At 37.7% G+C, this 26,303-nt stretch overlaps 1 protein-coding gene across 1 annotated transcript in view; it reads right to left on the minus strand.

The window, feature by feature from the left end:
• Positions 1 to 26,023, minus strand: part of LOC150083874 (uncharacterized) — a 129,098-nt gene extending 103,075 nt beyond the window's left edge. The window contains exon 1 of the mRNA XM_090375495.1: positions 23,693 to 26,023. Within this exon, the coding sequence (XP_090231621.1) occupies positions 23,693 to 26,023 (2,331 nt within the window). The remainder of the gene's footprint in view (positions 1 to 23,692) is intronic.
• Positions 26,024 to 26,303: the final 280 nt, after the last annotated feature.

Consider the following 26,303-nt stretch of genomic DNA (forward strand, 5'->3'; position numbering starts at 1 on the left):
TTTTTTTTTTTTTTTTTGTTCACTTAATAGCACTTTTTTTTAAACAGCATTTTTAAAGATCCCCTATATCCTTTAATTTTTTGAGGAACCCTATAAGCCTAGCATATTTTACAATAAAACATAAATATGTGTAGTACATATTTATTTTCATTTATGGCATAAAAGATATTTTTATAGAAATGAGAAATATTGGTTTTTAGGCACATCTGCAACTCAGGACATATTGAACCATTGCACATTATTATTACTATTATCATCATTAGCTATATGGTGCAAGAAAGCCCGAGGCTTATGCTGCACCAGCCAAAAAAAAAAAATTCCTGAGTTACCCTGTGAGAGAGAGAGAGAGACAAAAGGAATCGCCAAGAAAGAGAAGAATGATGATGCCCATATATGTGTGTTCACAGACCAATATGCATGTTGTACAGGCAGATAAACTTGATATAACTCACTCATGACAGAAAAAAGTCCCACAACAAGAAAACAAAAGCAGCTGCAAATACCACTGACTGTTTACCAATTATCTGGATCAATGCTTTTGACAAATGATTTGGAAACCTGCAGCTAGGAGGATGGCGGGGGGGGGGGTGTTACCACAGAGAAGAAAACCAAAGGAAATAAGAAACACTGAGCAAGATAATGAATGACATTTCTTCTGCATTACCAAGATTACAGATAAGGCTTTTAATATACAAGGTAATAGTGCTATGACAGTTTTAAAAATTATAATTAAATAGTTTAGAGTAAATGAAACTGCATTAAAATCAATATTTATTAAGTAGGAAAAAATACTTGAATTCAAAATATAAAATTAAGTTTTGATATATCTACTCACTATGTGATTTTTTTTTGTGTGTTTTTGTATGGGTGGTTCCTAGAACAAAATTTATCTCTGTCTCGTTGCTCTGTTCAATTTTTACGGACTCTGTCAAGGTAAGGCCAGTGTGTATCGTGAAAAAAAAATACTATGTGATGTGAAAATGACTTAATTCACTAGCAGGATATGAATTACAAACTATCTTTCAAAAAGTTTATTTATTATTATTATTTTTTTTCTGGCTGTTTGAATGCAATGTAATTTTACCTGCAGTGATTGTTGACTAATGATTACCAATTAATTTGCCAACTAATTAAGAAACTAGCTGCTCGGCTTATATACCATAACCATTATCATTAGTAGCTGCAAATGATGCAAGAAAGCAAGCTTATAAAGCACCAGCAAAAAAAAAAAAAAAAAAAATCCACATCACCTGTACATCCGCTTCAGTAATTTATCTAGTTCTTCCTTGAATTATTCAAACTACACGGAAGTTTGTTCCAACAATCAGCCACCTACTGGCTGCAGGCCAACTTCCGAACATCTATCCTCAACCATCCTTCTGCAATTTGAATTTATGCCCCCTCGTGTAGTCTGAGCAAGAGGAAGAATGCCATCAGCATTGAGCTTGCTCAATCCAATTAAAGCCTTAAACATCTCGATCAGATCTCCGTGCAGGAACCTAGTCTCCAGGCACTGCAATTTGCAAAACTGAAGCCTTTCCCAGTAAGAGTACTATTTTTCTCCACTCACTAATCTTGTTGCTCTTCTCTGCACTTGTTCCAACAGATCCACATCTTCCTAAACTGAAGCCTCCAGACCAGTATGCCTCAATATATGGCCTAGCTATTGCCTTGTACATAATTGCTTCCTTATCTTTGCTAGCAAAATTCCTGTATATCATTGGCAAAACCCCATGAGCTGTCCTGGCAGCCTGTCTGCATCACTCAGAGAACTTCATATCTGAATGCACAATTACCCCTAGTAATTAGTAGGATTAGTAGCAGTAATCCCAGTTTAGGATTACTGCTACTAATATGCAGTAGCTTGAATTTTTCAAGGTTAAACTTCAACTGCCATTTCTATATTATTATTTCTAATTTTGGAAATAAAAATCACAAGTGTTTTTTTAATTTATAAATTAGTGGAATTATTCTTTCACCCAAAATTTCTGTTTATATTATTGCTATAAATGAACAGAAGCATTGTTTGACAATGCTTTGCTACTTATAAAAAAAAAAAATGTTAAGGACTCATGTTAAATGATATCCTCAGATGACGACTCCACCAGCTGGCTAATTGATAACCAGCTCCAAAGAAAGTTTAAATATCCCCCCCACCCTATAATTTAAAAATCAAAGGGTTAGATTTTTTATTTAAGCTCCAAAGCAGCAGGACAGCCAACTAACTATAATTAAGTTTTTTTTTTTTTTTTAATTATGTACCACTGTATTTTGAATAACACAGATCCCAAAAAATATTTTAAAAGTCTAGACCTTCATTAAAAATAAGCAATGAATCATTATTTTCTCTTTTTCAAGGTAAAAATTACAATTATCATTGTCCTACTTTTATGAGATTATTTCAAAGAACACATTTTTTTAATGCGGGAAGGAATCTGGTCTTCAACAACAAAACTGTATCATCACCTTTACAATGCTTCATTATTTAATCTTTAGTTTTTCCTTCACCTCTTAAGCCTATTTTTGCACATTACTAACCAGCCAGGTGTAAAATTTTAATATGCCTATTACACGCTTAACAGATTGTACATATAATGGCATCTGGCATCAGTGTTGCCAATCAATTGAAAGGCGGGTCAGTAAGTGGAACTATCTATGCTTTTTGCAACTGCTGTTTTGGCATTACACACCACAAAAATAATAATAAAATAAAGGTTCTTAAAAATTTTCTACATAAGATCAGGAAATCAGAATTTGTTTTTAAATTACATAATTTAGATTTTCTATGTGCAGTTCCAGAGTTCTGTTTTCTGAATTAAATTACTCAAAAAATTTTAATTTATATGAAAAAATTAACTTTCTTTTTTTCTGTGATCCAATTTTTGTCTTACCAAAGAACCTAATTCGTCATCACCTAAAAATTGAGTAACGCTTAGTGACTGTTAGGTCATTGCAATTTAAGATATCAAAAAAAAAAAAACATAATAATCAATTGCCTTTCTATGCAAAATTTGGACAGACCAATGACAAACACTAAGGAGAAAAACAAACAAAATCTGCTGCATCTTACTTCTACACAGAAAGGGTGAAAAAATGCTAATGGAGTCTGTCCTGTTTTGTTCATTTATTTTAACCTAGTGGCATTTGCACAAGAACAGGAAATCATTTTGAGCCCAAATGGAGGATTTAGAAAAATGGCCACTTGCATCAGCAATGTCCATTGCATCAATTTCTCAAAGACCACATACCACTCTAATAAAGAAGGATCATAAAACAAAATTCACAAACTAAATTCCTCTTTGAGAAACCCAGCACGAAGGACCTTTTTTATTTTTAAACTGCCAATTTTTTGTAAATTTATTCTGAGTTGCAATTTTCTTATCTCCTCTAGCTTGCATGCTGTAATTATTCAATTGATCGCATTGTAAATAGCAATCAATTGAATAAATAAATCAATCAAAGATGTTACCCCTTCCCTAATTGCCAATAAACTATTATCAACAAATCTGGTAAGCTTAGAAGTGGGTCTATATCAAATAAAAATCCATTTCTGGGAGATGAATCTTAATACTCTGATTCAAAAGGCAGGAGAAAAATTATGACCCTATTTGGCCATGAGGAAAAGTTATGCATCAGAGGAGTTTAAAAATTATTTCTGCAAACTGCAGTCTCTTCCTCTTGCAAAACATCTCTTCATCATGAAACAAATGCCTCTATAATATCAAAGAACAATTTCTGTGGCTGCTTGCTCAGCCATTTGCAAACTCCATTTTGTACCTTGTCAGAGTGGAAGTACTTTTCCTCTTAACACCTTGTTGAGCGTGCCAGCACTTCAAAATGCAGATTGCAAATGGTGTCAGTGGTTGTACAAACAATGATGATGGGAATTATCCTGTAAACAAATCACTTTTGAGATCAGCCCCCTTGTCCAAATTGCATTCAGACAGCTTATAAGCACATTACAGCATGAAACACTGCTGAAAGTTGCTCTCTTCTCTGTGTAACTTTCAACAATAACCCCAAACTTTGTCCTTAGATACAGTTAGCATCATCTTTCATACAGATAGCACAGCTTAGAATTTTTTTAGCTTTGAAAAGCTAGAAAGACACCACTATAAGCAAGTTGACTTGCATGCTTGATGGCTGAAATTAATACAACCATGACTCATCCCTCCTCTCTGTTCCACCAAAGAAATTTTTTTCTCGTGGTACTTAGGGGCATTAGTTTCACAGCAGATGTCATGTAATGCAAAGGAGACAACTGAAAAACGCTGAGACTGTTTACCACAGTTTAAAATAAATAATTGTTTTAATATATGGTGAAGGACCACTGTCACTTATATCTATTCATTTGAATATAAAATACATAAATGCTATTTCAAGATTATATGCTTTGCAGAATATGCCATATACACTCGATTCTCCTCTGAATTTATTAACATTATAATCCACCACTTTTCATTGTGTATCAACTTTAAGCAGTAGCAGTAGTAAGAATGTTGTTCTGGATGCACGAAACATCAAGTCTAAAAGTTTTTTTTTTTTTTTTTTTTTTTAAGGATTAGCACTATTTTCAGCCATGGCAGATCTCAGATCAAAACATATATTTTAAATACTTGAAAAAAAGACTGAAAATGAGTTATTAACTCTAAATGATCTCAAAATTCAACATTGAATTTAACTGTAAGCTAGAGATAGTAGCAGTAGTGGCATGTGATGCAAGAAAGCAAGTATATGAGCTTATGCAGCATCAGCCAAAAAAAACACCATTCCCTCCAAATGCCTGTCCAGTTCCTCCTTAAATTTATTTAACCTATCAACTTCCACAACAACATATGGAACTTTGTTCCAGCAATTAACCACCCGCTGGCTAAAGGCAAATTTCCGCACGTATATTCTATATCTGTCTTTTCTTAATTTGAATTTATGCCCCCTTAGGTTCGTAATACTCAAGATTTCTAAGAGGTACAAGCTAAAGATTATAATGATTTATGCACCAACATCGAGCCATGATGATGAAGAGGTTGAAGAAATGTACACTGAAATTGAGTCTTCTAGATGAGCAGAAAACCCACTACACTATTATTATGGGGGATTTCAATGCTAAGGTTGGAAAAAGGCAAAACAGCGCAGAAAGAGGAACTATAGGAAATTTTGGAATTGGTGAAAGAAATAAAAGAGGTGAAAGACTTGTGGAATTTGCAGAATCTCAAGGAATGTCAGTAATGAACACTTTTTTCAAGAAAAGGGTGAACAGAAAGTGGACATGGAAGAGTCCAAATGGATTAACAACTAATGAAATAGACTTCATCCTCACTAACAGAAGATATATTGTGAATGATGTTACCGTCCTGAATAAGGTAAATGTTGGAAGTGATCACAGAATGGTAAGATGTACACTTGATATAGATGTAGGAAAGGAAAGGAAAAAACTGACTCGAGTAAATAATACAAAGGTCTTTGAAATAACACAGGAGGAGAAAAAGCAGTATGTACTGGAACTTAAGAACAAGTTTGAGCTTCTGCAGACTGCTCAGGACCAAGATATCGACGAGGAATATTACAACTTTCTGAAAGTGATAAAGCCCAAGAAACCTATAGGGAAACAGAAATCCAAAGAAGAAAAAATTAGTCAAGAAACACTTGTCATGATGAACCAAAGACGACAAATGAAGAGCAAGAAAAACACTGACCGGGAGAAAATTGAGTATACTGAGTTATGCAAAGCCATTAGAAAGAGACTCAGAGAGGACATAAGAAGATTTAACACAAGAAAAGTAGAACAAGCATTAAGGGAAAACAAAGGATTTAAATCAGTAGCCATGAGCAGTAATACAGAAAGACAAATGATACTGAAACTGAAGAATAGCAATAGTGTACTTATAAACAGCAGAGAAGGCAAAATTCAAATAGCAGAAGACTACTATAGAGAATTATACAAGGAGCGAGGGAATGATACCAGCAGTGGGGAAGATGGATTGCAAAGTAGCAACACATACGACATACCCGATATTCTTCCTGATGAGGTAGAACATGCATTGAAGAAAATGAAGAATCGGAAAGCCGCGGGGGAAGATGAAGTTACTTACTGTAGAGTTGTTAAAATTGGAAGGAAGAGACATAACACAAAAACTGGCAAGGCTCTTCACAAAGTGCATTAGAAAAGGTGTGATGCCTAAGCAGTGGAATAATGCAATCATAGTTTTGCTGCATAAGAAAGGAGATAAATCAGAAATTGGAAATTATAGACCAATTAGCTTGTTATCCCATATCTACAAGTTGTTCACAAGGGTCATTACTAACAGATTAGAAAGAATACTTGATGAGAATCAACCGAAAGAGCAAGCTGGCTTTAGGACAGGATTCTCAACTATGGATCACCTTCACGTAATATCACAGCTAATGGAGAAAGCAAATGAATATAAAACACCATTATGCCTGGCATTTGTGGATTATGAAAAGGCATTTGACTCCATACAGCATAAGGCAATGTTTCGGGCACTGGAAAGACAAGGCATAGATACTCCATATATTATGATTTTGAAGAAAATATATGAGAGTGCTACATCCTTTATTAGACTAGACAAAGACAGTAGCAAATTTAAAATCGAGAAAGGAGTTCGACAAGGAGACACAATATCTCCAAAGCTGTTTACTGCTGCCCTTGAGGAAGCTTTCAGAAGATTAGACTGGTCGCAGAAAGGAGTCAATGTGAACGGAGAGTACCTAAACCATTTATGATTTGCAGATGACATTGTGGTCATAAGCCACGATCCCAAAGAATTAGAGGAAAATCTTAATCAGTTATGCACAGTTAGTAAGGATTTTGGACTAAAGATGAATATGGCTAAAACAAAAGTAATGATGAACAAGTATGCCACGGAAAGGGAAATAATGATTGAAGGAGCAGTAATTGAAAAGGTGGAGTCATATACTTATCTGGGACAAGTTATTAGCTGTAATAATGATAAATGGCTGGAAGTCAAGAGAAGAATAAATTTTGGATGGATAGCATTCAGGAAATATAGTCACATACTGAAGAGCAATATCCCAGTTTGTCTGAAACGTAAAATAATGAACCAATGTATACTCCGCACCATGACTTATGGAAGTGAAACTTGGGCACTCACTAAAAGAATGGAAGAGAAGCTAAGAACTACACAGCGAAGAATGGAACGAATTATATTGGGAATCAGACTGTTAGATAAGAAGAGAAACACATGGATTAGGCAGCAAACTCAAGTAAAGGACATTCTTATCAAAACTAAAGAACTAAAATGGTCTTGGGCAGGACACATAGCTCGAAGACATGATGACAGATGGACTAAGAAAATAACAGAATGGTACCCAAGAGGAGCTAGAAGAAAACCTGGAAGACAAAGGCGGAGATGGATAGATGAAATTCATGAGTTTTTAGTAGTAAATGGATGGCCAGTGCTCAAAACAGAAGGAACTGGAAAGTTGCTGGAGAGGCCTTCATCCTGCAGTGGATTGAAAATGGCTGATGATGATGATGATGATGAGGTTCGTAATCTGAACAAGTGGAAGGATCCCATCGGAATTCAGCATGCAGGTGCCCAGTCTCCAGCCACTGCAATTTGCAGAACTTAAGCCTCTCTTGGTAAGAGGATCCCTTCATTCCCCTCACCAATCTTGTTGCTCTTCTCTGTACACACTCAAGCAAATCGACATCCTTCCTAAAATGAGGCCTTCAGACCTATACGCAGTATTCAAGGCGTGGCCTGACCATTGCCTTATACAGAGGGACAATCACCTACTTTTCCCTGCTAGCAAAATTCTTATATATCATTGACAAAACCCCATGACCTGCCCTGGCAGCCTGTCTGCGTTGCTCAGAAAACTTCATATCTGACTGCACAATTACTCCCAGGTCTTTTTCATTTTCTACCACCTTAAGTGTAGTACCACACAGTTGGTACGTTTCTCTGGGGTTACTTCTACCCATATGCAGTACTTTGCATTTGTCAAGGTTAAACTTCAGTTGCCACTTCTTAGCCCATCTGCCCAAATTATCTAGATCCTGTTGCAGTAGCACACTGTCATTAACAAACCTGCCAACCTTTGTATCATCTGCAAACTTCAACACTAAGCCTGACATACCTTCATCAATATCATTGATAAATATACAAAACAACAGAGGACCCAACACCGAAACCTGTGGGACTCCACTAATAACATTAGTCCACGAAGTGCCGACAGTTCAGCTTACAGACAGCTACGTAAGCTATCAGTACAGCATTCTATTAAACCAAAGTATTTCTTTTAGTAGTGAAAACTATTTTTCAAAATTATGTGCAAAGTGTGGTCAAAAATTTCAGAGACTGAACTAATATTTGGGAAATGAAGATGTTGTTATTATTATTATTATTATTATTATTAGCCATATGGTACAAGGAAGCCTGAGGCTTATGCTGCACCCACCAGCCAAAAAAAAAAAGATTCCCCGAGTTACCCTGAGAGAGAGAGAGAGAGAGAGAGAGAGAGAGAGAGAGAGAGAGAGAGAGAGAGAGAGAGAGAGAGAGAGAAGCAGAAAGGAATCACCAAGAAAGGGAAGAATGATGATATCCAGCTCAGGACCCTGGGTTTGCCAAGCCCATACTCACCAGATGTGAGCCCCCGGGGTTTTTCTGGCTACACGGATGGATCTCCTTTGAAGCAGCTCCCTTGACACTGTATACACTAATTCCCATACTTCTGCAAATTCTAGAAGCATTCCTGATAGGCTCTTTTTGGAATTGCTAATAGTTCCTACCTTGCATCCTGAATCGGTCACTGCAAATTTGTGACCTTTCAAGTTTGTTGGGATGGTGGGGATATCACAGAGAGCTAAGTTGAGCAAGAGTAGTGGAGGGAAGACTACAATGGAGTCCTGCACAAGAAATTCTTGAATGGCAAGTGCATTTTCATTATGCAAGCACCAATTTTGTAAAGCTTACTTTCCTAGCTTTTCTCTGAACAGTATAAAACTGTTTTGTAATTAGTTGATGCAAGAAAGCAAGCTTATAAAGCATCAGCCAAAAAAAAAAAAAAAATCTGTCTATCCCCTCCAAGAATTTTAGTTCTTCCTTCAATTTATTCAAACTACCCCCTTCTGTAACACAGATGGAAGTTTGTTCCAACAATCAACAACCACCCCTGGCTGAAGGCAAACTTCCACATCTGTCCTGCAACCATCCTTCCTCAAATTGAATTTATGCTCCCTTATGTGTGTAGCCTCAACAAGAGGAAGAACATCAACACAGATTACTCAATCCATTCAAGGCCTTAAACAACTCAATCAGACCTCTTTGCAGGTGCCTAGATGCTGTAATTTTACAGAATTGAAGTCTTTCTTGGTAAGTGCACCATTTTGTTCCCTTCACCAATCTTGTTGCCCTTCTCTGCACTCATTCCAGCAGAACTATATCCTCCCTAAAATGAGGCCTCCATACCTGTACTCAAATGCGGTCTAATGGCCTTGTTTCCTATATATCATTGACAAAACCCCCATGAGCTGTTCAGACAGATTGTCTGCATTGCTCAGAGAACTTCATATGTGAATGCACAAATTACCCACAGGTCTTTTTCATTATCCACTAAGCTGAGTAGTACCGCACGTTGATATAATCTGGGATTACTGCTATCCATATGCAGAACCTTGCATTTGTCAATGTTAAACATCAGTTCCCATTTCTCGGCCCATTGGCCAAATTTTTCTACATATTATTGCAGTAGCTTCGCTTGATTATCATTAACTATCTGCAAACTTAGTCATTAAGCTTGATATACTTTCATTATACTTCCACTAATATAATTAATCCACAAAGAGCAGTGCCCACTGATAACCACTCTGTCTTCCCCACTCAACCATCTCTGTATCTATAACAGCAACTTGCCCTTAATACCACATTGCTCCAGTTTGTACAGCAGTCTTTTTATATGCAACAGTACCAAAAGCTTTCCTGAAATCCAAGTATATGATATCAAAATTATTTTTTGCATCCAGTTTCTTTGTTACTGCATGACAGTATCCAATCAGATTGGTCAGACAAGAATGCCACTTAACAGATTCATGCTGTGACTGCAATGTAATTGCATTCCTGTCTAGATGGCCCTGATGTAATATTCACCTGCTGATTCACTGTTTGGCCATGCAAAAAAAAGTTCATGATGAACAATGGCCTACAAGTCAAAATATAAAATAAGCACAATCTTCAAATTTTATACAGATTGTCTTGCTTTTTTGGATAAAACTAAGTCTTTCGTTGGACTAAGTCTCACACTGTGAACTAAGATCCAGAGGGGACTGAATCTTAGTTCACAATTCAAAGCCATATATCCAAGATTCATCATCATTAACAGTAGAAGAAACAATAGTGTGGGTCAGCAGCAAGCATGAGGATGGAATGTGTTAAATCTTGTTAAAATTTATTTGACTTTAGCATTAGTAGAGGTATACGATGCAAGAAAGCAAGCTTATGGAGCATCAGCCAAAAAAAAAAAAAAAAGTTCCCATTTTACTCCTCCATTCATTCCAAATACCTGTCCAGCTCAGCCTTAAATTTATTTAGGCTATCAACTTCCACAATAAACGATGGAAGTCTGTTCCACCAATCAACTACCTGCTGGCTAAAGGCAAACTTCCACATAACTATTTTACAACTGTTTTTCCTCAATTTGAATTTATGCCCTCTCAGGTGATTATTGTGAGCAAGAAGAAGAATCCCATCAGCATGCTCAAACCATTCAAGGCTTTATACACCTCAATCACATCACCTTGCAGGTGCCTAGTCTCGAGACACTGTAATCTGCAACACTGAAGCCTTTCTTCGTAAGAGGAACCTTTTATTCCATTCACTAATCTTGTTGCCCGTCTCTGTACCCATTCCAACAGCTCTACATCCTACTTAAAATGAGGCCTCCAGACCTGTATACAGTACTCAAGGTGTGGCCTGACTATTGCCTTATACAAAGGGATAATCACCTCCTTATCCCTGCTAGAGATATTCCTGTATATCACTGACAAGACACCATGAGCTACTCTTGCAGACCATCTCCACAGCTCAGAAAACTCCATATCTGCCTACACAACTACCCCAGGTCCTTTTTCATTCTCTACCACTGTCAGTGTTGTACCACAGAGTTGATATGTTACTCTGGGGTTACTGCCTCCCATATATAGTACTTTACATTTGTCAACGTTAAACTTCATATGCCACCTCTCAGCCCATCTGCTCAACTTTTCTAGATCCTGTTGCAGCAGCATACTGTCATTAGTGTCCTTGACAACTCTGCCAACCTTCATATCGTCTGCAAACTTGGACATTAAACCAGATATACCATCATCAATATCATATATAAACACAGAAAACAACAATGGACCCATCAAGAAACCCTGAGGGACTCCACTAATAACATTAGTCCACGATGAGCAGTGTCCATTGATTACCACTCTGTCTTCTCGCACTCAACCATCCCTTTATCCATAGCAGCAATTTGCCTCCAATACCACACTGCTCCAATTTGTGCAGCAGTCTTCCATGTGCAACAGTATCAAAAGCCTTTCTAAGATCCAAATATATAATATCAAAGGAATTCCCTGCATCCAGTTCCTTTGTGACCATATCATAGTATCCAATCAAATTGGTCAGTCAAGACTTCCCCTGAACAAAACCATGCTATGTCCGAGCTATAACTGAAGTCTTGTCTAGATGAACCTGCAGTGCTTTTTTAACCAGTGCCTCTTTTAATTTCCCTGGAACAGAAGTTAAAACTAACAAGTCTATAATTACTTGTGTCACCCTTTGATTACTATTACTCGTGTCCTCCTTTATGAATTGAGATCTCGTTTGCACATCTCCAGTCCATGGGTACCTCCCCTGAATTATGGCTAAGGGTTTGCTTACTTCCTTTGCTGCCTCCTTTAATATAACTGGATAGATCCCATTCACCCTGGGTGCCTTTTTTATGTTTATCTTCAACAATTTGTCCTCCACTTTCCTCAGTTGTTACAAAATCATCTAGATCACTGCCAGAGTTTAATTCACCTCTGGAATTCACCTCCCTGAATAACTCCTCATGTGTGAATGTAGATGCAAAATACTCATTTTGTTTGTTAGACACCTGAGCAGGATCAGCAACTGTTGAACCATCAATATCCAGTGAACCAAACTGATTCATTCCTTTCCTTCTAGAGTTAGTTACATAGGTAAAGAACTCTTTGCTGTGTTTCTTTGTATCCTTTGTCAAAGATTTCTCATAATATACCTTTGCCTGCCTAATCTCCTTTGTGACTTGGTTACAGACCAGCTTATATCTATCATAGGCTTCCATGTCACCCATTAATTTATATGTATCCCATGCATTTTTCTTCTCTGCCACATTTCTCATTAGTTCATCTGACATCCATTTAGGCCTAAACCTTGAACAATATTTCTTAGTTCGTATGTAAAGCCTAGTAGCTTCCAAGATTAATTCTTTGAATGCTTCCCATTTTGAATTTGCTGTTGGTAACATCATCAGTTGGTCCCACCGTATAGAATTTAAATACTGTCTCAGACCTTCATAATCACCTTTACGAAAGCAAAAACCCTTCCCTTTACCCCTAATGGTTGTTACCTCTGAGTAAATCCCACTTCAGCACACTGATCACTGCCACCTAGTGGTTCCTTTATCTGCAGATTCTTAATGCATGAAGAATTACTGATAATCAGATCAAGAGTATTTCCTTCTAGTTGTCTCCCAAACATGCTGATGTAGAAAACAATCACCCAATAAATCGACAAAAGCCTTGCTAGTGTGCGAGTGTTGTTTGGTTGGTTTTTAGGAGCATTAGCAACTAAGGCCATATTGCTCCGGGATATGCGGTGGTCATTCCTTGACCTTTCCGCATCCTCCGTATTTGGTGGTGATGGGCTCGAACCCCGGTCTAATCAAGAAGCGTGTGCTACGCACTGCTGCTCCTTCCCACCTGGCTACGGAGGCGCCAGTGCGCGAGTGACCAAACCATAAATTCCAGTCAATATCCGGGAAATATATATACCCCATTATAGGATACTCTGATTTACTGGCCCACTATTTTCCTGTACAGTTTTTTTTTTATTATACTCAGAGTCATTATGCCTATAACATACTCCTACTCTCAATTTTGATCTCCCAGTGTTTGTCACACCAAACTGACTCGACACTGCTGCACTGTCCAGTGATGTCGACTGGCTGCATTTCCTTGGATTTTGTGTTTCTTAACTAATAGCATAACCCCTCCTCCCTTCCTATCTTTCCTGTACACATTGTATTCCCCAAATTCCAGTTCTACATTCCTTATATCTGTGTGACACCACATCTCTGATAACCTAACAATATCTGCCTTTGATGTTTTGACCAACATCTCAAATTTATTTACCAAACTCCTAGCTAGCATTGGTGTACATGCAAGTATACATGCACCTGTTCCTATTCTTAGCTACCCTAACACAACCCATGTGTTTACTTGTATCTCAATGACTCACAGCAGTCTCTGAAATCCCCTGCATCTAGTTTTCCAGGCTGCTGCTCATTCCAATAGAAGCAGTTGTTGTTGTTGTTATTTGGTTTTTAGGAGCATTAGCAACTAGCATTAGCATTAGTAGAGGCATATGATGCAAGAAAGCAAGCTTATTCAGCATCAGCCAAAAAAAACAACCACTACTCCCATTTCACCCCTCAATTCGTTCGAAATACCTGTCCAGCTGAGCCTTAAATTTGTTTAGGCTATCAACTTCAACAACAAGCGATGGAAGTCTATTCCACAAACCAACTGCCCGCTGGCTAAAGGCGAATTTCCGCACATCTATCCGACATCCGTCCTTCCTCAATTTGAATTTATGCCCTCTCAGGTGATTATTCTGAGCAAGAGGAAGAATCCCATCGGCATTGAGCATGCTCAAGCCATTCAAAGCCTTGTACACCTCTATCAGATCACCTCGGCAATGCCTAGTCTCCAGGCTCTGTAATTTGCAAAACTTAAGCCTTTCTTCGTTAGAGCAACCCTTTGTTCCATTCACTAATCTTGTTGCCCTTCTCTGTACTCGTTCCAGCAGCTCTACATCCTTCTTGAAATGAGGCCTCCAGACCTGTATACAGTACTCAAGGTGTGGCCTGACCAATGCCTTATACAAGGGAATAATCACATCCCTGTCCCTGCTAGAAAAATTCCTGTATATCATTGACAAGACACCATGAGCTACTCTTGCAGCTCGTCTGCACTGCTCAGAGAACTTCATATCTGCCTGCACAATTACCCCCAGGTCCTTTTCATTCTCTACCACTGTCAGCGTAGTACCACAGAGTTGATACGTTGATCTGGGGTTACTGTTTCCCATATGTAGTACTTTACATTTGTCAATGTTAAACTTCATTTGCCACCTCTCAGCCCATCTGCTCAACCTTTCCAGATCCTGTTGCAGCAGCATAGTATCAGTAGTGTCCTTAACAACCCTGCCAACCTTTGTATCGTCTGCAAACTTGGACATTAAGCCTGATACACCATCATCAATATCATTTATAAATACAGAAAACAACAATGGACCCAACACTGAACCCTGAGGAACTCCACTAATAACATTAGTCCACGTTGAGCAGTGTCCATTGATTACCACTCTCTGTCTTCTGCCACTCAACCATCCCTTTATCCATAGCAGCAATTTGCCTCGAATGCCACACTTCTCCAATTTGTGCAGCAGTCTTCCATGCGCAACAGTATCAAAAGCCTTTCTAAGATCCAAATATATAATATCAAAGTTATTCCCTGCATCCAGTTCTTTTGTGACTACATCATAGTATCCAATCAAATTGGTCAGACAAGACCTGCCCTTAACAAACCCATGCTGTGTCTGACCTATTACTGAATTCTTGTCCAGATGATCCTGCAGTGCTTCTTTAACCAGTGCCTCCATTAATTTTCCTGGAACCGAAGTTAAACTAACAGGTCTATAATTACTTGTGTCAGCCTTTGATCCTCTTTTGTGAATTGGGGTTACATTTGCACATCTCCAGTCCATGGGTACCTCCCCTGAGTCCAAAGAAGCTCTCATAATTATGGCTAGGGGTTTGCTTACTTCCTTTGCTGCCTCCTTTAATATAACTGGATAGATCCCATCCACCCCGGGTGCCTTTTTTATGTTTATCCTCAACAATTTCTCCTCCACTTTCCTCTCAGTTATTAGAAAATCATCTAGCTCATTGCCAATGTTTACTTCACCTACGACATTCCCCTTCCTGAATAACTCCTCATGTGTGAATGTAGATGCAAAATACTCGTTTAGATTGTTAGCCACCTGAGCTGGATCCTCAACTGTTGAACCATCAACATCCAGTGGACCAATCTGATTCATCCCTTTCCTTCTTGAGTTTAAATAGGTAAAGAACTCTTTTCTGTTTTTCTTTGCATCCTTTGCCAAGGATTTCTCATAATCTGCCTTTGCCTGCCTAATCTCCTTTGTGACTTGGTTACAGACCAACTTATATCTATCATAGGCTTCCACGTCACACATTAATTTATATGTATCCCATGCATTTTTCTTCTCTGCCACATTTCTCATTAGTTCATCTGACAACCATTTAGGCCTGAACCTTGAACAATATTTCTTGGTTGGTATGTAAAGCCTGGTAGCTTCCAAGATTAGTTCCTTGAATGCTTCCCATTTTGAATTTGCTGTTGGTAACATCATCAGTTGGTCCCACTGTATAGAATTTAAATACTGTCTCAGACCATCATAGTCGCCTTTACGAAAGCAAAAACCCTTCCCTTTACCTCTGATGGTAGTTACCTCCTTGAGTAAATCCCACTTCAGCACACTGTGATCACTGCCACCCAGTGGTTCATTTATCTGCAGATTCCTAATGCATGAAGAATCACTACTGATAATCAGATCAAGAGTATTACTCCCTCTAGTTGCCTCCCGAACATGCTGGTGTAGAAAACAATCATCCAATAAATCCACAAAAGCCTTGCTAGTGTGTGAGTGACCAACCCACAAATTCCAGTCAATATCTGGGAAATTAAAATCCCCCATTATAAGACTCTCTGATTTACTGGCCCATTCTATTTCCCTGTACAGTATCTTATTATACTCATCAGAGTCATTAGGCCTATAGCACACTCCTACTCTCAATTTTGATTTACCTATGCTTATGTCACACCAAACTGACTCAACACTGCACTGTCCAGCGATGTCAACTGGCTTCACTTCCTTGGATTTTATGTGTTTTTTAACTAATAGCATAACCCCTCCTCCCTTCCTATCCTTTCTGTAGACGTTGTACTCCCCAAATTCCAGTTCTGCATTCCTTATATCTGTGTGACACCACGTCTCTGATATCCCAACAATATCTGCCTTTGATGTTTTGAGTAATACCTCAAATTCATCAAATTTATTTACTAAACTCCTAGCATTAGTGTACACGCAAGTATACATGCACCTGTTTCTATTCTTAGCTACCCTAACACAACCCATGTGTTTACTTGTACCGCAATGACTTCCAGCAGTCTCTGAAATATCCTGCATCTTGTTTTTCAGGCTTCTGCTCATTCCAATAGAAGCAGTGCAAGAATCTCTTTCACCTCTGCCAGTGGCTACTGTTAATCCATTAGTCTTTGTCTCCCACCAAGCTAGCAGTTTTCCGACCCACCTAACACTGCCTCGATAGCATCAGCCAATATTCTTGCACCCTTTCTATTTAAGTGTATCCCATCCCTGTAGAAGCAATCTCTCCTATTAACAAGTACAGTCCAGGCTGAAAAAAATTCTACCCCTTCAGCCTTGCACAAACTAAGGCCATATTTCTCCAAATAGAAGCTGTGCTAGAATCACTTTCACTTCTGCCAGCAGCTACTGTTAATCTATTAGTCATTGTATCCCCCCAAGCTAGCAGTTTTCCGACCCACCTAGAACTGCATCGATCATCGATAGCATCAGCAAATATTTTTGCGCCCTTTCTATTTAAGTGTATCCCATCCCTGTAGAAGCAGTCTCTCCTGTTAACAAGCACAGACCAGGCTGAGAAAAATTCTACCGCTTGAGCCTTGCACAATCTCTCTAGGGCCGAATTGATTGAAAAGGCTCTCATCATATCCTTCCTATCGTGTCTGGGCAGAATTGCAGACACTTTCAAATTCAACCCTAATTCACGGCTTTTTTCCAACAGTGACCTGTATTTGTTAAGTAATTCCGCCGGTCTACTACTCTTAATATCATTAGTGCCAATGTGTACAAAAATATCTTGACTTGTTTTTGATTTGTATTCCATAAGGAATACAAGTTTTACTATCAACTTTGTAGCTAGTTAAACATCAGTCATTCCTTATCAGGATCAAAAACACCAGCAACTGAATCATTTGTTTAAAAGTTGAAAGGAGACTGTAGTGAGAATCATCTTCAATTGACAAGTGGCCTGTTTATACTTTACAAACAACTGGGGGTAAAAAAAAAAAAAAAAAAAGTCTTCAAACAACGTATAGCAACTTCCCCAAAAGATCTTTTTAATACTTTGTGGATTTCTGTTGAGCTTTTCCCTTAATTTGAAACAAAAGTTTCATGCAAATTTGCTGTTCACTAAAAATAGCAATTTGTGCATTACTATATCTAGATGAGTCACCGAACATGTTATGACAAATTAGAACTTGCTAGCCGACCAGACTAGCGGGGTGGGTAAAGTGCCTGCCTGGCAACCCAAAGGTCGCAGGTTCTAATCATGCCTCGGGCTTGGATCAAAGTACTGCAAAAACCTTGGGAGGTGCATTATGGCCACAGAAGCCGATGCACCAACAATTACAAAAAAAAAAAAAAAAACTTGCTACAATTTCAAGATAACAAAAATCAGTTCCCATACTTTCTGATCACAACTCATACAAATCTATCACATTTATATAAGCCTTAATCTTTCCTATTATATCAGCTGGGCTGAACAAATCTGGTCACTACAGCAACCAAGGAAATCCAGCCTGATAACCAGCATTTTACAACTGCAAGATAAAATACCTTGCTAAGGATTGAGCTTTCAAAAGAGGTATAGTAAGCCAAACTGTTAGTATGAACACAAACCAGCTACAACTATATACTCATTTGCATTTGATTAGGAGAAAAACAAATGAATATTAAAAGACTGTTCATGCATGAAAACATTATACTGTGGTTTACCTCATTAGCATTGTTTTCATGCATGAGGGTCATAAGTCAGATGTTCATAACACTGAGAGTGACCAGCAATTTAGCATTAGCATATGATGCAAGAAAGCAAGCTTATACAGCATTAGCAAAAAAAAACCACCCTTTCCATTTCACCCATCCATTTATCATCTCTTGTGATTTTAATTTGTGTTGCTTTAATATGTTAGTAATAATTTATTATATATATGATCTGTTTATACTCAGGCACAATTGCTAGGTCAAAGGAGTTTATAGTCAATCATTTCTTAATACATCTATGTTTTAATGCTGCTAAATGCAATAACAACACACAAATAAATTATACACTTGAATTAAAAATGAGTCGAGGAGGAAAGGGATCTGGGAGTTACAATAATGGCATATATGAAGTTTTCTGAACAGTGTAAAGAGGAAGCCAGGAAAGCCCATGGTGTTCTAGCAATGATTTATCAAACATTATCCTGTCGTAATAGGGAAGTCATAATCCCATTGTATACGGCAATTGTAAGACCATATTTGGAATACTGTGTTCAAGTATGGAGACTTCATCTAAAAAAAAAAGGGCACTGGGCTTCTTGAAAGGGTCCAAAGCCAGGTAACTGAAATGGTCAGTTCAAAAGAGGACAACTGTATGAGGAAAGACTCCAATTATGTGGGCTACAGAGCTTGGCAACCAGGCACCTCATAGGTGACCTGATTGAGGTTTAAGGCTCTGACTCTGAGAAGGATTAGTAAAATGGATGAAGATAGAACTCTCTGTTATAAAGAATTCGAGAACTAGGGGTCATAAATTAAAATTACAGGGTTGAGGTTTAGATAAGATTGTCGGAAGTTTTCTTTTAACCATCAAGTTGTTGATTGCTGGAACAAGCCGCCCTCACAGCTAGTTGAGGCTGACAGTTTGAATAAATTGAAAGGTCAACTGTATAATTAACACATCTATAAAACTTAACTAAATAGAGAAGTTTAAAAGTTTTTAATCTTCACAGTTTAATTATCAACCATCAAATATCATAGCAAGCAGCTGTTTGCTTGACATTTCAAAGGTTTCCAATTGAATATGGCATAACTTTAATCTTAAGACTTTTACATTTATCTTCTTGTTTTTGTAACTGGATAGTCCAAAAATCCATTAACTCCTCTGGAAACTTTCTTCAAATAATGATAGATTTGCTTCTTAATCACTCCTCAAGTCAAGCAGATCATATTAGAATCCCATTCCAGTTGACAGTTTTCCTTTTTAAATAATCCCCAGTGTTCCAGTTGTTCCACTTCCAAAAAAGGTTTTCCAAAATGTTAAAATGGTTACTGCCAAATATAAGTTCATTTGTAATTAATAGTAGCATAAAAATATCAAAACCTATGAGAACTGGTGTATAATGTTTCCATGCACTGGATAAACTTCTGACAATAAATATATTTAATCCTGTTTTTGTTAACATTATTTGAAATTCTCAAATAAACTAAACATTGGAGTATCAGAGTTCGGTTCTTTCACCCATTTTTTCTTTATACATAAAATATGCAATGATTTTTTCTCACTAACCAAACTATATTCACATTTTCCAAACCTCTGTGTGACAGTATAATGACAGTCATTACACTATCAATGTGATATTCTGCATGCTTACCCTTTTCACTTGTTTAGAAAAATCCAATTTTAAATCTTTTTAATGACAAGAAATTTCCTAAAAGAGATTTTCACTACAAGAGTAATTAAGTGAAGGTGGAGACATTTTTACACCAGTTTTTATTTTCCATCCATCAAAATATGTAAGCCAGTCTGTGACCACACACTTCTACCGACATAATACATGTTGGCTTGCACATATAATTCTGTTCAGTTGCAGAATAAATATATTCATCATTGTTTGACAAATCTTTTAATGAACAAAAACTTGAAATACCTGTTACTATCTTCATAACAACTTTCAGGCAGTTTTCTAATGACCTCATTAATTCCAATGCTATCAAAAAATTAACATGAAAATTTTTTTACTCATAATAATCTTCAGTAATACATAGATCATTAGACAAGATTATAAAATGTTCTCAAAGTCTCACTTCTAAATGGGACTTCTGGGCCATAAGTTGTATTGAGTCTTCAGGCAATTTTTTTGGAGTTATAATCCTGGGATCTGCTTCCACTGAAGAACACAGGTCTTCAATATTTATCTCAGCTGATCAACCAGGATGAGCTGAACTGGGCAGATTCTAGACTGAAACTTATTTTAGGACATTCAAAGTATCTTCTCCATAAACAATGTACACAGTTTTTCATTTATCAGTAGCTCAAACTCTTTTTCAACTAGCAGAGCATATAGGGACATGAATTTTACTTATAGTAATTATGATTAAAAGGTCTCCACCTATTTCATTTATGCAGCATTAATAGAAATAAAAACAGAAGTAGACAAGTTTCAACATTAACATGTTTTTCAAGATTTACAAAAGTGATATTACTCTATCCAATTTAATCCTTGCAAAACAAAAATACAAAGAATACAGTTTCGTCATTAAAGTTTTATTTAAAATTCAAATTGAGAATGCGAGTGATGGAATCACTCACATTCTTAATTTTAACAAGGTCACTTGTGTGGCATCCATGTAATCCATTCTTTGTTTTAATTATAAAAAATTAAATTTTAGCTTTTTTTTAATGAATTGAAAATTTATGACCTATTAATTAAAATTTGCTAAATCCAATTAAAAAATATTGAACTACAACCAACAAGAAAAGCCAACAATAATAAAGTTTTTATCATTTTTTTAGAATGTAAGGTCACTGATCCCTAGACTGAATCCAGACACTTGTGTTGCTTCTAGCTCTTTTGTCAGCTATTTGTGTTTAAGCAACAAAATCAAAGCTCTATAATAATATTAGACACCTATTATTAGCATTTCACAGATGCTGTGTACAAATGAGAGTTGCCTAGAAGGGATGAAGGTGTTCTTGCTCACATGTAATCTGTTAAATGCCAAACAAAAATTCAATGTCTTGTAATTCATAGTTTTTTTTTTTTTTTTTTTTTTCGTAGTTGTTGGTGCATAGGCTTCTGTGGCCATAATGCACCTCCCAAGGTTTTTGCAATACTTTGATCCAAGCCCGAGGCGGGAATCGAACCCGCGACCTTTGGGTTGCCAGGTAGGCACTTTACCCACCCAGCTAGCCCGGTCGGCGTAATTCATAGTATATTGACTCTTGATTTTTTACATTACTAAACATTACTATAAACAGCTTTTCCTCAAAAGTCAGTGAAAAAATTATTTTGTCACATAGTGTACTAGTTAAACTGGGGGGGGGGGAGGCATAACACTGCCTGTGGCCACATACTCTGAAGGAATGGGCTGACACAGTCCATTCCCTTCACAATAGGTTGGGCATCCCTGCAGCCTAATATGTGTGCAGCTCTAATAAAAATCTAATTGTATTAAATCTTCATCAGAGGCTATTTGTCATCTAACAGGGGGGAACAATAAGTCCCAAAGTGGGCTATCTGAAAGTAGTACAGTACACTAAAGCACATAGTGATTATGGCAAATTTTATGAGGGAATTAAGACTATTGCATAAACTAGGTAGTTTAAATCCTGCCAGCCACACAAAAATCCAAGGGAGAACATGGCAAAAAAAAAAAAAAAAGAAAAAAAAAGTGCTATTAAAAATCTTATACATGTTCACCATAAACCTTTTCTTGAATACAAATGAGACACCTGAATCGTAGCCTGTGCTTTAACACAAAACAATGATATACAATCCAATAAACAGTTTAATTATTTATTGAAACAAGAATTTGGTGCACTGAAACTAATTTAAGATTCTTTACAATTATAGTTTTTAACCATTAGTCATAACACTTTGGAAAATTTTTCTTGCCCTTCTTTAGGGACTTATTAATGAAATATTTGAAAACGATAAAAATCAACGAATATTTGTACTTTTTTGCATAATACTAGTTTTGTGTGATTCTGGAGATCACAAGCAAAAAAGTTTATGCCCTTTAAAGAACTTACTAGAATTGGATTACTAATAAGTTTACTTTATTCTCCTCAATTAAGTATAGGTGCTTACACATACCTAAACTGTGATGCTCCCAGGCTAAGGTTTACTTTTTAATATATTTTACAAGCTCTAGAAAAATTTATATTCCTTGCAACCACACCATCTTTTATATGCACCCCATTTACCTCTAACAAAAAACCTCACTGGAGTAGCTGGACATGCAATTACACCAGATTTTATATAAATTTAAAAAATTGCAAATGCAATTTTTTAAAATTTATATAAAAAACTATTAATCAGCTTATGCTTATTGTTTCTTCTATATTTATTGGTTAGGCTGCCAACTTACAAGCTGAAAAATGTTAGCAGACTACTTGACTAAATAACAGAAGTTCTATTTGGGATTTGGATAAACCTATAATCCAAATTTATTGCTTCAAGGGGAGACAACGGCTCTCCCCCACAAACACACACATTACTTATTTCTTTCATTTATTAAGTAAATACTTAATGAATGATGAATCTATTTTCACATAAATAAGACACTAAAAATATATATTTTTCACTAAAATAAATTTTCAGTCCGCTTTAATTTTTTCGAAATAATGTTGACAAACATATCTCAATATTATTACTATGAGCGCCACCTCGTAAAAAAAAAAAATAATTTAATTAAAGTTGTCATGACCTACTATTACACATTCTGATACGCCATTTGCCAAGGTTTCCTAATATTAAGTGGATTAGGTTAATGGACAAGTGTGCAACATTAATGGAACGAAAATCTCGTGTGGAACCAGCGAAGTAAACCTAATGTCAACGCAAAGTAAGTACAATATTGCATAACATGTTTCCGCAACACATCTTTGCAAGCACAAATTTTATTTCTGCTTCAGGCTATCTGATGCCTAAAATCAAGATGTTCAGAATATATATATATTTTTTGTGTGTGTGTGAAAATAGCAGCTGAAACTTGTTTAGGCATTTGTGGCCAGTAATTTTTTCCAAACAAAATAAAAAAATAATAATCACATCGTTAAGCAATAAAGATAAGATATTTCCCTGGCTCAAAAGCAAGAACAATACTGTTCTTGATGGCGAACTTTTTCCCCACTAGGCCGATCAAGGTTTAGTATATTTTAACCTACTTACTACAAAATTAGCTCCGTTTCATAAAAAAGGAGAGGAAAGTACTCTATCTGAATGCTGTACCAATAAGGATATAAACAAACTTCCTCCAAAGAAACTTAATACCCTCAGGGATACATTGTTTAAAAAACTTTTTTGCCTTCTCTCTTTAAGACCTTTAAAGGTTGTCCAGATTGTTGTTCAATTGGACAATCAAATGGGTGACAATGCTTTTCCCTTTGGCCAAAATTAATGACTAGAAAAATATTAAAATCCTGTGCCTACTTTTCAATACAGTATAAAAAACTATATAAAAAAAGAGATGGGGGGAGAAAGTTTGTTCGCTTGGTAACCTAAAATCAATAGAAAATAACTTACCTGTTTATTTCTGGTAGCCAAAAGTGAACCTTTCCCAATTTTTACATTCTCTCCTTCAAATATAATTCCCGATGGATGTGGAAGGTTGAAGCCAACGTCAGATTCATCTACATCGTAATCTGTACTTTCCCCCGAGTCACCATCGATGATAATTCCATTCACAACACTTGTTTTAATTGGCGGTTCTTCTTTTCCATCTAATAGGGGTGGGCCAGCATGTCTCTTCTTATTCATAACTCGGGCAGGCTTACACCCGAATGGTGCAGGATTTAATGAAATATTCGGTTTGACATCCTTCCCTCTAAAATCGAAAACCACTGTGGTTGTTGGTGCTGGGGGTTTCTGCCACATAGGTTTCTTGTTTCCAAGAAGAGTACTAGGTTTTAAGACTTCAAGATCTGTTTCCTCGTCACCATTTTCACTTGGGGTTTCCGAAACACTGCTATCATCTTTAATATCCATTTCTGCTAGGTTCGTTTCAGATGAAGTCGATAAACTTTGCACGTCATTACTCTCGTGAGGGATAATATCCATGGTAATCGGCGTATGATTTTCTTTCACTTCACATAGGTTTTCGACTAAAGCTTCTTGTAAAGTCTCGTCTTTCTGTTGTAGAGCAATCAATTTAGGAATTTTAGAGGTCTCACCATTCAGATGATTTTCAGACTTTTTAGAGACGGTAGCCAAGCTCTGAGCATGAACTTTATTTTTCATAAACACAGACTTAGTAGGTATTTCGGATGATCTCTCCTGTAAACTTTCGTCTGCTGGAGGATTTATAAGACCATTTTCATTAGGGCCGTTATGTTCATCACAGTTAATGTCACCATTTGAAAGATGAGGTTTATCCCTGACTGGTCCATCATTACAATTCACTGGTATTTCCCCGTTTACTTTTGGGGATTCTTTGGCACTTATCTTGGCAGGAACTCCGTTTATCTGCTGCTTCTTTTGCGCAGCGGTACAGGCAGGTGAAGGCTTCTGGCCTGGTTTATTAACAACGGACGCAGATTTGGCACTAGCCCGAAGGACGGGAGGTCGTCGCCGTACATTACTCTGAATAACCGCTTTCGATTCGGCGGGTTCGAAAATTCGTTTGTACGTTTTCACAGTGTCGGGTTTTGGAAATTCCTCCTCTGTGATACTCGCTGTTGTGCTCTGTCGACTGTCACGGCGTTTCACAATCTTCGCTCCTTTTCGGAACTCGTTATCTCCTTTGTTGACATTGCGATCTCCAGGTACGTCGTCATTTGCAGGGTCCGATGAAGATATGACAGCACGCCCGTTAATCGCTGTCGGGTGGGGGTTACGAGGTACCTTGCCATTAGTTATAAAAGTACCGTGATTGCGATCCAGCAATAAAGTCTCTACGCTTTTTGCGCGTTTTAAATTGCTATTGCACTGAGAAAAGCGACTTTTTGTACGGCTCCTCGTTTCACCTAACCTCCCCTTTGATAGAAAGTCGCTAGAACGAAACGCACCATCGTTTTCCAACAAATTTTCCAGACTGGAATAACGTCTTAGCTTGGGACGTGGTGCTTGGCTTTCTTTCATCGTGATACTGAGAAAGCGTGACTTTAGTTTATCCACTATTCCAGGGCCGTAAGTTAATTCTTGATCTTTATCATCCTCTGTCAGGACACGTGCATTCTGCTCACTACACTCACTGGGGCTGGACGACGGGGGTTGGCAATATTCCGGCAGGTCACCTACACCACAGCTCGGATGGTTCGTCTTCTTTTCGAAGCAAGCAACATCACCTTCCTCTCCCATCTTGGCACCACTGCTGATCGCAGTCCGACTTAGCCGATGTTGGCAGCGTCTGTCGTCGCAACCACCATCCAGAGCAGTAGCTCCTACGGCAACTTCCGAACGAATGACGGTTCGTTCCCGACCAGCCCGTGAACTGACACAACCGGTCTCAAAATTCGTACCTGCGCCTGGCACACCACTCCGAACAGCCGAGTGGGCTACGGCTTTGTGGTCCGTCAGTGGCCGTGACGAGGTGGGCTCGTTAGGATGTCTGCCGAAATGGCTTGGGGCGTCAGTTCCTCCACAGCTTTCAGCGGAGAGGTGAACAGCCTTCCAAACACCTTCCTCCTGTGAGAAGACTTTCTGCCCTCGGACTGTGCTTGTAAATGAGGGTATAAATTCTGCCTTATTGATATCTGTCGATGGTATTTGAAGATCCACCCAGTTGTCCGCTGTCTTGCGCACGACTTTCTTTTTCCATTCGGAGGCTGAGTAGCTGTTGTGGAATTCGCCAGGTCGGGGAGGCGCACTATTCCAGCACGTGCGTGCAGATATCCGGTCTTTAGGCGCGTCTGACATCCCGCTGGTCCTTCCTTTCCTGCTAAAAGATGTCACTAGTGGCGTGTTGCCAAATGTCAATGAAGCACGAAAGGCAGATTGTCGACCCAGTATCGCTGGTATTCAATAAACTTTTGGTATTTTTTTGTTCAGTCATTCTGCACGGAACCACATCTTTGAACACCCCCCAACCTCGAAGAAAAATTAAAACAGAAATTCGATATTCATCCAATAAAGATTTAAATACACGTAAAATATTGGAAGTATTTATTGCTGGAAATTTAATAAATTACAGTTATTA

This window comes from Mastigoproctus giganteus, chromosome 6 (assembly GCF_048544385.1).
Source record: "Mastigoproctus giganteus isolate SK-2022 chromosome 6, ASM4854438v1, whole genome shotgun sequence".
Classification (NCBI taxonomy): Eukaryota; Metazoa; Arthropoda; class Arachnida; order Uropygi; family Thelyphonidae; genus Mastigoproctus; species Mastigoproctus giganteus.